At 51.4% G+C, this 13,969-nt stretch overlaps 1 protein-coding gene across 8 annotated transcripts in view; it reads right to left on the reverse strand.

Moving 5' to 3' along the window:
• DGKZ (diacylglycerol kinase zeta) overlaps window positions 1–13,969 on the reverse strand; it is a 96,818-nt gene that overhangs the window by 37,198 nt on the left and 45,651 nt on the right. For 6 of the 8 annotated variants that reach the window (XM_039533567.1, XM_039533570.1, XM_039533572.1 and 3 more), the window contains one exon: window positions 496–604. In XM_039533567.1, the coding sequence (XP_039389501.1) occupies window positions 496–604 (109 nt within the window). Of the gene's footprint in view, window positions 1–495; window positions 605–1,955; window positions 3,308–13,969 lie in introns of those variants that run through there. The other 2 variants (XM_039533564.1, XM_039533566.1) reach the window with 2 other exon arrangements.

The following is a 13,969-nucleotide window of genomic DNA, read 5'->3' on the forward strand; positions in this document are numbered from 1 at the left end:
CTCTGAATGCCCTTCACAGTGTTCCAGGTGAGAACCATCCCCTCTCAGCTTCCAAACACAAGGCCTCTAGGGACGAGGGGACCAGAGCAGAAGGCACTATCCCAGCTAGGTTTCCCCACAGGTGTAGAGAGGGATTGTCCCCACCTCTGAGGATGCAGTTCACAATGGGTGCAGCTTTGTCTGTGCATCTCCGACAAGGAGAGCAGTGCCTTCCACCACTCACCAGGTCTCCATTCCCACGCGCAGAATGGATGGCTGTGTAGTAGCAGTGGGGGATGAGAGCGAATGCACTGTCTGTTTTCCCCAGCATCAAGCCACTTTACCCAGCAACATCAGAAAGCACCAGCTGCTAGCCACAGGGCTACGAGTGTCAAAACAGGAGCCACTTGGTACAGTCTTATAGCCCTCCTCCTGGGAACGGCCACAAGCCGAGTCGGCCACTGTAACATCAGAGAGTCCCCTCCCAAGTACCAAGAAAAATTAAAGGCAACCTACACTCCAGTCCACAGTGCTGCGGATCTGCCTCTCTGATTCACTCCTCAGGGCTAGTGTAGGGTTCGGCTGGGCTACCATGTGCTGGAGGCCGGACTTGGCGATGGCTTTCCTGGAAGAAAGAGGGAAGGGTGGCTATAAAAACAGGCGGGAACATAAATGCACGCAAGGCAGCATAAGCTCTTCAGAAGGAAGAGGCTAAGGGGGGCAGAGCATCATTCATTAGTATCACTCAAAGCCAGAAACCTGGTCTGAGGCTGAATTCACTATAATGACAGGCTGGGCAATATCCACCCTTCCTGAATATGCCATGAGGATGAGCTGGTGAAGGGTTCCCTGCAGTGGTGATATATAGGCTCTCACAAGCCACACCTACACAGTATGCCCCTCTAGCAGTGACCGGGCCACAGAGCAGCTTGGGAGTCTGCTAGAACCCTTGAGCTACAGATCTGGGTTTTGCCCAGGCAGTAGATGCTCATGTTTTTAGATCCAGTGGCCCTGGCGGTTGATGCCCCACTCAGGGGCATCACATTACACACAAAAAGCTTCAGACTTGACCTGGTGGGAGCAGCCCCTCTTCCCAAAGATGGGCAAAGATCACAAGGGTGGGGACTCTTCCTGAAGACATTGGGACATCCCAGAGATGCCCCCTCTCACTTGAATGTCACAAATGGACAGAGAATCGAGAGCCAGAAGTGGGGCAGAGTGCGGTGAGAAGTGGGGGAAGCAACTCTCGGCCCCTGCGCACAAGAGGCTCTCGCTGTCTCCAGGTCAGCAGCCATTCACTTGGGACTGACAACCTCAGCAAAGATTTTGACCCCTCCCACCATGGCAGTGCCATTTCCAGTAGCAGCCCGGGCAGGGAGTTGTGCAGCCTCTGAGCCCAGCAGCCAGTGGAGCTGGGCACAGAAAGCTAATTGGAGAAACTGGACACATCCTTCCCCCATTCCAGAAACATCCCCTCTCATGATCCCTTATTCACGCCTGCACCTGGCACCAGCAGCTGGGAGAAGCAGCAAGCACAGGGGTACTGCAAACAGCCTGAAAACAAACTCAGAAGCCAGTTGGACACACACAGATGGACAAGAGGCTGATTGGCCTTTGATCAGAGGAGAAGGAAATGGAGAGACTGACTCCCTGGCTTCTCCTAGTCCACAAGCGTATGGAGCACATGGCTGGGAGCTGCAGCTAGGCCTGGCAGAGGGTCCTGTGCTAGCCCCCTCCCTCATCCTACCCCAAGGCCCCATGCAGACCCTCCAGCTCCCTCTCCCCACTTGCCCTGATCCAGCAGGGTCTGGTACTCCATGCCAATGCGTCAGCCATGCCCTCACCTTTCCCACCCATGCCAGATAAGCTAGACACCCTATGCCAATCTCTGCTCCCTTCAATACTGCCCCAGCCATGGCCTGGACTATCCCTCTGAAACCTTCCCCCCCCTCCACCTCCGGGAACACCATACATACAGCAGCTGGGGGCTCCAGGCTTTAGGGAAGGCACTGGCATAGTTGCCATAGGCAGGCTCAGTTCCCAAGCATTCACATATGGTTTCTGATGGCCGCCTGGCTCTAGTAGGAACCTTCCATCTCTTGGCAACCAGCCGTGCTCTGCATGGTGGGAGCAGAGCGCCTGGCCTGGGGATCTCCCCTGAGAGCCGTGGCTGGCTGAGGCGTCGGTAATAGCCCTGCAGCCCGCAGGCTGCCTTGCTGTACACAAAATCTGCAGGCAGGAGGTGGGTGGAGCGGCGGCGCAGGCAGCCTGGAGCTCGCAGGAGAGACCTCATGCCGATAGGGTGCAGGGTAGGGCTCCTGCTCCTTGGGGGAAGCTTAGCCTGCAGCTCACGCAGATCCAACCTGGCTCCTGAGGCGACAGTCTCCTCCCTGCCACAGCCCTCCTTTAGCTCCTCCCAGGGCGACTCGGATCCAGAGCCTTCGGCACAGGCCATCCGCCTCCCTTCCTCTGCCTCGCTTACTTGGATGAGGCTGGCCAGTAGCATGGAGGGGCCCATGAGTTGGGTATCGATGGTGTGCACCTGGCCCCCGCGCTTCTTCTGGACAGCAAACCTGGGGCTGAGGTGGGGCGGGGTGGTGCTGGAGCGACGCCGGGGGCTCATGCTGCCCTTGTCTGGGGAGCCCAGGCAGGAAAAGCTCTGCAGCTGGGTACTGGACCGGCGGCGGCGCTGTGCCAGTGAGGCCGAGGGCATGCCCACCATGGAGCGCCGCCTGGCTTTGCCAGTGGGCACTGACACAACGCTGGCACGCTGGGAACCCAACGACGACACCTTCCTCCTGAAGTGCCTTTTAAAAAAGGTGTCCATAGTGACTGGGGGTGCCCTGAGCAGCGGCTGTTAACACAGAAACCAGCAATTAAAGGGGGAGGGGCTCTCGTCAAACCTCCTACAAGGTCCGCAAGCCCCAGTCAGGGCTGGGTACTACCGCTCTCTGCAGGGAAGGATGCTGTGAGGGAGCTCTGGGGGGACTCAACGGGTACTGTTGTGAGGGGCATCAGAGAGAAAGAGGGGGACACATGGGAAAGCTAACATGGGGTGCTGCTGCCAGGAGACCTATACTGGATATTACAACATTAGAGGCCAATGCAGGGCAAGGAAACCCCCGCGCAAGGCAAAAAAGGAGAAGTGGGATGGTGAGAAGCCTGAAGGGCTTGTCTGGTGGTTCAGGAGTTGTTCATGAGTGATGAGGCAGAACACCTAGATTTGGGGACATCCCATACTGGACCAGCTGGCAGATAGGAGACAAGTCCCAACCCTGCACCTGAGGACAGCTAGGGGCAGTTCTCTCCATGCAGGAGACACCAGCCTGGATTTGCAGCCAGTCTCTGCCTTCCAAGGCAGCTGGGGGTGGGAATGCTGTGGAGGCACTATACTCAGCCCCACTGAGGGGTGTACAACATTGCTCCCTACTTGCCAATATACCGAGCACCTCAAGGATGCTCCAATTTCACGCTCCCCGCCCCCACACCTCCCCCAGGGGTTGCTGACCATGGCTAGGACAGGAGGGAGGGAAAGGTGTTGGGTATGATCTGGCCTCCATCTGGGTTACAGGGTCCCTGCAGAGATGAGTGCCATTCATTCTGCCCCGGGAGGGAGCAGAGCTGGAACCAAACCAAAGAGGGACAGCTCCAGCCCCATGGTCCAGTTCTGGGAAGGGGTCAGGACTGCAGATCCCAGCCCTTCCACTGAACAGTGAATGGATTCTAAGCTCCCACTTGTCTTGACTACTAAAAAGTGCATCTGATGGTGCTGGGAAAGGGCATAAGCAGGAAGGAGTCTGCACAGGGGACCCCTACTTCAACCCAGTCTCCTGATTAACAGTGTATGCTCCTGCAGCAGCTTTCCACAGAGTGAGACCCACAGCACCCAACTTCAGTCCTAACCGAGCAGAGTCACGGACACCTCTGGGGAGTCTGGGCCTGGGTGCAAACTCAGTCCACCACTTGCTGGTTAAAAGGAGACCTGGGGGTAGTTGTGCAATGACGGAGCACCGCACTGAGAGTCACAGTGCCACTCTGCAGACAAGTGCTTTTCTTTGGCCCGGTCTATGCTTAAACGTTTTCTCCATGTAGCTGTGAAAAATTCCTGTCCCTGAGCACTGTATGCCAACCCAGCCCCGGTGCAGATGGAAGAATGCTTCTGTGGCCCTAGCCACCGCCACTCAAGGAGGTGGATTACCTACAGTGCCAGAACGACCCCTTCAGTTGCTCTGAGAAGTGTCTACACTATGGCACTACAGCGACGAAGGTACAGCACCACAGTTGTGCTGCTGTAGCACCTGCAGTGTAGGCATGTGCCTTAAAAAGATGCAGCCACGAAACACCACTTGCCCCTTGGGTTAGGGACCAAGCAAACATTTAGACCTAATGCACTTGTCCCCACTGAGGCGGTTTCTGTGCCTTTCCCAGCATGCTGAGCTGGGCAGGGTTACTCTCTGCTGCTAGTTCCCTCTGTATCCCGCCTCCATTACCATGGGAGCTGGCTCCTGAGGCTCCTTCTCTTGTACTCTAGTTTTCCCTTTCTATGTCTATGTCTCAGGGACTAGCCCAGGCTGCTATGATCTCCTGGTTCCCAGCACTGGAGGAAGCTGAAGAATCTCATTGTTTAAACGCAAATGCCCTGACAGTACTGAGTTTACAGCCCGTTCCTAGAACCATTGCTCTACAGAGAACTTTAGGTAAAAAACGGAACTGACATTTTTTAAAGCCAGGTGTAACCGTTGGACTTAGCACTGCTGAGAGGCGATTCCCTTTAACCCAAACTGACATTCGCCTACATTCTCACTTGAGGATGAGGTAATATGCTGAGCAAGACGGAGCATGGCACAGGATGCTTTCAATGCAGGTATCTGGGAGCTCCCTACTCCAGTTACACAGTGATTCCTGCTGGATTTCCCACAGTCTGCAGGAGAACAGCTCCCTTCCTGTGCACATCCCAAGGGTGCATGACGATAGCTCCCCTCTGGGAGATCTTGGGAAGATCCCCTTTGCCCACTACCCTCTGTTACTCAATTTCCTCCCTCTCCTGCCACCCCATCAAGTTTTCTACTCGTAAATTTTAAGTGCTGACATTTCAGACATTACAGAATTCTAGACATATCAGATCTTAGCACTCAGAGTTTACAAGTAGAAACTAACAGTAAATGTAGGGCGGAAGGTGCCTGCCTAGCACTTGGAGAATAGAGACTGGTTAAGAGACTTGGAGCAGGGCTGGGGAAATAATCTCATCTGCTCTGCTCAAACCTCACTCTTCAGCTGGAGAGAGCTTTAAATGACTCTCAAGCTCTCTGCCCAGTGCTGTCAGGTTGCCAAGATACTGCAGCTGCAGGAGAAAAGCTTTGAGCAGCAGATGGAGAAGGCTTCAGCACTGGCCTGATGGGCACATTTGTAAATGGAGGCGATGTTATTTGACCAGATCCACACTCCTATTCTCCAGCTAGCAATTCTCTTCTGCCTCTCCAAGCTTCAGTTTCCAGCCTCGTGTCCTCAGCCTCCATCCATTTCTTCTAGCCTTAATTCCAGCTATATAGGGTCGGCTCTTTGAGTCCTTCTCTATTCCATTGTCTTGAAGTTTCTTGGCTAGGCTGCAGCTAATGAAATCCTTTTGTATGACATGCATCCTCCTAGGTTTGGGTTTTCCAACCCTTCCCTTACCCTCCACTTCTAAGTTTAACATCCTGTTTCCTATATATTCATCCAATCTTTTTTTCACATGCCCTAACCATCAAAGCCTCAACTTCTCTCTAAGGGCATGGCTACACTTGCAGCTGTACAGCGCTGGGAGTTAAACCTGTCTTCGTACAGCTGAGTAGGGAAAAGCGCTGCAGTCTGTCCACACTGACAGTTACCAGTGCACTGTCGTGGCCACATTTGCAGCGGCATTGGGAGTGGTGCATTATGGGCAGCTATCCCAGCATTCAAGTGGCTGCAACATGCTTTTCAAAAGGGGTGGGGTGGGATGGAGTGTGACAGGGAGCGTGGGGGAAGAGAGTGGATTTTTGGAGCCGACACTGTGCCTTGCAAGTTCCAACCCCTTCCCCCACCCTCACTGAAAGCAAACAGACCAGATAAGCAGCCGCTCCCCAAAACAGACCCCACCCCTCCCTCCCACGCACTGCTTCTCTCCTCAAGCCCCCTCCCTCCCCCTCTCTTCAAGCAAACACTAGCTGTGGGCATTCCACAGGGAGCCCCCGCCTCTGCTCATTCACAGCAAACAGGAGCTGGTTTTTTTTTGATAAGCAGCTCCGGGAGCCCGGAGTTCACAACAAAACAAAGAGCAGAACCTTCACTTAAAAGGATTATGGGAAGCTTCGGGAGGTCAGACACAGCATACTAAAATTATTCCCTGTTTACACTGGCGCCCCAGCGCTGCAGCAGCAGCGCTATTCTCTTTATTCCTCTCAGGGAGGTGGAGTACAAGCAGCGCTGTAGCCAGGGAGATACAGCGCTGTATGTGCCTTGCCAGTGTGGACGGGGAGTGAGTTACAGCGCTGTAAAGCCACCACCAGCATCAAGCACCAAGGCAAACAAAAAGGGGTTCAGTGATGAGCCTTGACATTCCAACACTTAGAAACTGATCAGTTTCTCCATGTGACCTTTTAACTGTGGTAATAGCACCCGCATAATGCCCTGGACAAGTCAGGTATCTGCTTCATTCTCATACCCCACCAGCCAACCTCTCTTGAAACATGGTCATAAGCCTTCTTAAGATCCACAAATACCATGTGCAATGTTTTCCCTCTTTTTTCTATATTTTTCCACAGCAATCTTAATGCAAAGATAGAATTCACTGGTGACTTGCCTGTCACGGATCCAAACTGATTGTCACTGACCTTTACATTTTTTCGTAGTCTCTTATCAATAACTTTCTCCCAGATCTTCAGTGTGTGACTCATGAGTTTAATGCTGCCATAGTTACTAGAGACTTGGTAAGTAAGAGATAGCGAGCGTATGATTAACTCCTCCTTCCCCCTCTGCCTGGCATGTGGTACGTAAAAATCCTAGAACTGTAATTTTAAGCTAAGTATCATTACATTACAGTAGCATATAGTGCGGGAAGGCGGGAGGCATGATTGTGCACTGCAGAGGTCTTTGAAGTTCTAGCACGGGTGTCTTGTGGTCTACAGTCCTGCTAAATCGAAAGTGAACACGAAGGGCCTTGTCTACACGGCAGATTTTCTGCTATTCTCCTACCATTGCACTATCATGCAGCTCCACCACAGTGAGCAACAGTGGCAAGACTAGCACAAGCTGGCCAACAGAACTTTATCCGCCGTGTAATCTAGAGCAGCTCTGAGCAGCCTCACAGAGTTGCTAGTGCACTGGTGCATGGTCACACTCAGGGTCATGCTGGTGGTATGCTAAATGCCTGGATGCTGCTATTGTGGTGGGTGGGAATGACTTGTCTTAACACCATTTCCTTCCTTTTTCAGGCTGACATTCTTCAGAGCAAATACACTTGAGCAATCTGAACTCTGAGCTAAAAGGTTTTGTACGGTACTTTGCTATGGCTCCTTCTATCTGGAGGGGTCCCAAAGTGCTACATCCAGTACACACAAGAATCGTGTTACTTACTGTCGGCGTGGGACACACATGGCAGCTATTTAACAGCTGCACAGCAATGCTACACAACATCTTAGATCTAAGATGGAAGAAGAAACCCATGTCCAGTGGAAATTGCAGGGAATTTTAGAGCAGGTTGGCAGAACAAAATAAATCTTCCAAACCACACCATGGGATCTTTTAGGGCCTGCTTGGGTTTGTCTACACAGCATTTTTTGGAGAGTGCGGGAGTGAGCCCCTGCAGCCCGGGTTGACAGACTCTGTCTGGTCAGGCTTGTGCTCTAAAACTAGCTATGTAGTCAGCGCTTTGGAGTCGCGGCTCAGGATGGAGCTCAGGCTCTGAAGCCCACCCCATCACTAGGCTCTGGAGCCCAAGCTCCAGCCAAAATGGCTATTTCAAAGCACCAGCTGCTCAGCTAGTTTTAGACTCCTAGTGCAAGCCCTGCTAGCCAGAATCTGAGAGTCTGGGCTGGGAGGGCTTGCTCAAAAATATGTAGACATACCCGAGGGCCGGGACTAACGTGCTTTGGCAGTGCTGTAGGTGGGGAGGACTAGCAAGGGGGTGCCGCAGCCCAGGTTTGAGGGGCAGAGCTGTGCGCAGAGCCCAGACCTGAGGGACGACTGCGTGTTGGGAGCAAGGGGCATTAACAGAGCTGTGAGAGACCCCACAGCAGTCATCAGTCTGAGCCTTTCAGATTTCTATGATCTTGCTGTGGTTTGGAAGCTTTTTAAAATATTCTTTGACGGTAAGATGGGAAGGAACGTTTAGTGCCTGTGATTATTCCAGAGTGAACATAACTCGGGATACGTTGGATAAAGGGGCCTTGCAGAGGCAATCTGGCATTCACCAGGGTGGGGGGAAGAGAAATAATGTTGTATACTCCAGGGCCCTGCATTATTATAATCCCTCTGTACTCACAATGTGGTGGCTTTGATCTGCTAATGATCTGCCATCAGGGTCATGATGAGCTTTCTTAACGGAGACCATATCACTCTGACAAAAGGCAGATGGGGTCCCAGCATAATAAACAGGCTAGCAAAGTCACGCAGGCAGGGTCCTCTGGCTCTTATAGCTGGAAGAGATCACGAATAAAGTAACCTTGGAAAGAGCCTTTTCCCCCCAGGCAACACATCTCCACGGTCCCATCCTCAGGAGTTTCCTGCCCAGGTTTAGCTTCAGATTCAGAGCCCCCCTACACGCAGCCCTGGGCAGCAGGGACAGCACTGTAGGCCAGGAGAGCCAGTGGAGGGGCACACAAAGCTGCCTAGGCACTAGGAGGAAGATAATAAGGAAAAACATCAGGAATCCTAACCATTAACCTTGGTTGCTGACCCTACTGCAGAGTTACAATTGGGGATACTCTAACGACAACACAGACGGAGACAGTCCAGTGGCGAGGTTGTCAGTTGCTGATCTACAACTTCTCTGTGACCAAAGCAAATGCAAGGTTTCACAATAGCAGATGGGCCACAGGTTCCTCACCCATCATCATCTTCTAGGCAAATGCTGCCAGTGGCCATACAACAGAAAGTGTTTAAAGCTTTTCCAAAGTCTCTGCATCAGCCATCATTGATCACCACAGGCCTGTGGATATCAGCAACAAATGGCTTACCAAGGCCCAGTGCAATTTTTGAAAGCTCGATGGGTCTTTTAAACAGAACTAGACACATCTGTCAGCAAACTGGCTGAGTTGGACTTGACATGTCCAACCAGAATAAATGACACTTACCAAATTTTCAGCAAATTAAGTTGGGTAGCTGCTAATAAATTGATCCCTAGAGGCTATTGCCAACAGTATATCCCTAGGTGGTGGCCAGAGGCAATTAAGTTGTACCGGGAATTCAAATCAGCTGGTAACAAACAGGAACTCATTCAACTGCTGGATCAAACCAAGCGTGATCGATGGAGAGACAGTGAGTCAATTAAGATTGACTGTTCTCACTCTAGCTGGCTAGCCTGGCAAACCATCAAAAGACTTTCCGAAGATTATTCTGTCCTTTGCAAAAAGGCGTTTCCAGTCACCACAAATGCATCCCAGCTAGTGGACATACACAGAACTTGGGTAAGTCTTCAGCCATGCAGTCAAAATTGAGCTTTCAGAGAGGTAGCAGGCTCCTACTGTGGATTCAAACCTGATGGCTCCTTTTCCAGACAAAGAACTGGACCAGGCCATAAAGCTTATAAAAGCCAGAAAGACTCCAGGTCTGGATTATATCTATAGAGTTCCTGCTTCACCTAGGCCCAAAAGCTGACTGCTTTGGCTCCTCAACCGATGTTTCCAAGATAACTGCATCCCAAAAATCTCATGCAGGGCAAAGGTTGTAGCTATTTCAAAACCAGGAAAACCACTGGAAGATGAGCTACCAACCCATCTCTTTCCTCTGTGTCACATACTCTTTTAATAAGCTTGTGACTCTGATGTAGTTCAATAACCTCGTTGGTGCACAACTGCTCTTTGTTCAAGCTGGCTTCAGACAAGGACAGTGTACACAAGAGCAAGTCATTCACATAACACAAAATACCAATGATGCCTTCAAAAAGGGTATGAACGGAGATGGAAACGGCCTGGGAAATCAGCCACTCCATCTCCTGGAGCCCAGGCATGATGGGTCCCTCCTGCACATTTTCCAGGGCTTCTCCATCCAGAAGTGCTTCCTGAGATTAAGCCTAAGTTCCCCTGTCTCCCCAATCATCCCTAGTTACAGCCCTGCACATCACACTGAACAATCCCTTTACATCTTTCTCTGATTGTAGACTGCTTTGCTCACCCTTTAGCTGTTCCTCTAGCACTACTTGAGTTTCGTGTTATTCTTTGAGCTCCTCCACTTTCTTGATCTATTCCTGGTACTGAGCTGCCCAGAACCGAATGAAATCCCAAAGTGGCATTCTACCTTACACACCCTGCCAGTCCTGGCACTCCATCTCCCACCACCAAATCTGCTAGGAGGGCAGCGCTCCAGAGGCTCAGACCAGCAGCATTCAAGACACGCTCTTGCCTCGGGGCAGTGGGTGGGTTCCTGTGGCCTCCTCCCTGCAGTGTTAGTGATTTGGCAAGAATTTGTTTCAAACAGAGGGGAGGGGCAGGCTGGAGGCTACAGGAATTTCATCACCTCTGACTACCCAAAGCCAAGAGCATGGCATGGATGTTTTGAGCGCCTGTGGCAATGCCCTCCTAGCAGACTGCTGATTTGCTAACGGGGTGCCAAGGCTGGCAGGGTGTGTAAAAGGCCGTTTCTGGTTTGCTAGATGGGGTTTTTCTCTGTCGAGGGCTGCCAGCCTCCTCAGCTCAGGAAAACACAAAGTACAAGTGCTATTAATAGCCCTCACCACATGACACAGAGACCTTCTGGGCTCTGCTGTGTCCTTGCCATCAGGATGCTGAGGGGACCAGGGGGGCACAGGCCTGGGAGTTCGTCCAGGGAGTGCATTATGACTCCCGCTCACTTCACATACCATAGCTTTCCCTCAGCTTCGGTTTCCATAGAAATCTCCTACTCCCCCACTCTCTTAATTTTCCCATGCATGATGCTTCCTCAATTCCCCTTTGCCGAGATCCCTACTCGTCCCCCTTCTCAGCCCGGGGCCACTGCTGCTCCCTCCTCCATGACTTCCCCAGCCCACACGCAATGCTGCACAATTGGCCAGGCGCATTGGGGGAGATTTCCTTTCAAGTACCAGGCACTGGCCATTGCCAGAGACTGGACACTCAATTAGATGAGCCAACAGTCTGATGTGGTGCAGGAAAGCTGGTGTGCCTGAGATCCCGTGGTCTTACAGGTGGGAGGGTATGCTGCTTTCAGGGAGACACCAAGCTTTCTGTGGTTTATTGCTAGGGGAAATTGCTGGTAAAAATAATCTGCCACACACACACAGCATCCAGTTAAACAGAGTCTGAAATAATCTGAGCATCAACTGACATTTCTATACATTGCTCTTGCCACCCCAGGGAATGCAAGCACTCTACTAACTTTATACTGAGAGTACAGGAGTCACCTCACACAGCACTTAAATGCACACACCTCTGGGGTAGGATGTAGCAGCAGTTTAATATCACAAAGCAACACTCCACAATGGTTTTATGACAGCAGATGAAAATCTCTGGGCTACAGGATTCTTCAACGGTTTTCACAGTGGGGATCAAAATTTAGCAGAAAGCTTGCCTCATGTACACCAGCTCTCCCGTCACCCAGCCCTGCTTCCACTCCCATTCGCTATCACAGACTGTGCATGAACACAACACAACACACACAGCCCCTGCTCACAAAAGCAAGAAAACAGGCTTGATACTGGGAGGTGCACAGCTCCCCTTGAAGCTCCTGCTGCTCAACACCTTGATATGAGCCCTCAGCATTTTGCAGGATCAGGCCCTTAGTGAGACACAACTGCTCCTCCTTATCTGCCATTTGACCCCAGGGGAAGGGCTCCTAGGACACAGAGGGCTCTGGAATACATTGGAACTGACAGCACAGAGATCTCAGCCCCTTCTGAGGCTTCAAAGCGGCAGCGCTTTGAAGCGCTAAGTGTAGTCAAAGCGCCAGCGCTGGGAGAAAACTCTCCCAGCGCTGTCCGTACTCCACCTCCCTGTGGGGAATAACGGACAGCGCTGGGAGCGCGGCTCCCAGCGCTGGGGCTTTGACTACACTGGCGCTTTGTAGCGCCGCAATTTGCAGCGCTGCAGAGGGTGTGTTTTCACACCCTGCTGCAGCGCTGCAAATTTGTAAGTGTAGCCAAGCCCTGAGATGCTGAATTACTGTACAGGGAGCAGCTGCTGAGAGGGGTGGGCTCCTGGCTGTGTTTGTTTTCTATTTTAAGCTTCATTCAGTTGATGAACTGCAACAAGTGCCAATGTCTGTGTGAGGAACGGGTGCAGCTGCTCACCTTCAGGCTCAGTGGCTAGTGACAGAGTGCCATGAACACATGAAGCCTTTTGCTACCCCTCAGGCTGGCTGTGGCCTGGGCAATCTCAGCAGTATGATCCCCCTATTTCCTGTGAGAAAAAAGGGGTAAGGAAGATCTACTAGACAATCCTCAGTTCCAGTCAGTTTGATCCAGGAGAGTCTGAAACCACATGAAGGGATGGGGCCCCCAGCATGCAGGTGAGATGCCTAGGAACAGACTGGCTGTTAACAGTGCAGTAAGCAGCAAATGACTTCCCCACGGCCCTGAGATCTCTGCCTGTGCAGCTCGAAGTGCCCAGTGAAGGCCTCTCTGTAGGTGGCACCTCAGACACACCCAGTTGTAACCACTGAGAGACCAACTCCACCACACACCAACATGACATGTCAGACACCTTCTTCAGGAGCTCCTCCCTGCTACTCTAGACCAATAGCTCTCAACCTTTCCAGACTACTGTACCCCTTGCAGGAATCTGATTTGTCTTACGTACCCCCAAGTTTTGCCTCACTTAAAAACTACTTGCTTAAAAAAATCAGACATAAAATACAAGAGTCTCACAGCCACAAGTACTGAAAAATTGCTTACTTTCTCATTTTCACTATATAATTGTACATTAAATCAATTGGAATATAAATATTGTACTTACATGTCAGTGTAAGTTTTTTCTAAAGCAGAAAAAACAAGGTCATTGTCAGTATGACATTTTAGTTTGTACCGACTTTGCTAGTGCTTGTGGCCAGTTGTAAAACTAGGCAAATCTCTAGATGAGTTGATGCATCCCCTGGAAGACCTCTGTGTACCACCAGGGGTACACATACCCCTGGTTGAGAGCCACTGCTCTAGACAACATTTCACTGGACACAGAAACCATCCTCTCTTACCATGTGGAGCCAACAGTCTATGGCTGCAGACGCTGGTCAACCGCTAAATGCAGAGCACTAGGCCCAAGATACTTGATTTTATTTCTGAAAGAAAAATGCACATGCTCCAGGGTTGTGAGCCACATGCTCAGTGGGGCGGGTTCATTCCCCCTTATTCACCGTCATTATATTGCTCTCAATAGTCAGGGACTGCCTTTCTCCCTGGCTCTTCCTCCCCATCCCTGTCTGCCACTCCTCCTCCTTCCCCTTATTCTTTTCCATCTTTCTCTTTCTTCGCTTTCCGAGACCCTAGTGACCTGGTTACATCTCCCTCCCCTTCTAGTTCCTGTCTGCTTTCTCCAGCCTGCTCCACCTAGGAAGGAAGAAGCACAGTGACAATGACGTGCTCCTAAGACAGGCAATCTTGTCACTCTCCCTTTAGTGCCTGGCTCTCACCAAGAATGGAACAGACGGGAGAGCAGTGACATGCAGTGTCAATGCAAAGGCTGCTAACTCACACGCTTTACTCCATAGGGCAGGAATTTCATGGCACAGCCAGATGCCATCCCAGCTTACAGCTGCCCAATCCAGCGAAAGGTCTATGCTACAGAATTACTTTGGACTCCGAAGCCCAGCATAGCTTACACAGGGG

This window comes from Mauremys reevesii, linkage group 4, assembly GCF_016161935.1.
Source record: "Mauremys reevesii isolate NIE-2019 linkage group 4, ASM1616193v1, whole genome shotgun sequence".
NCBI classification, from domain to species: Eukaryota; Metazoa; Chordata; order Testudines; family Geoemydidae; genus Mauremys; species Mauremys reevesii.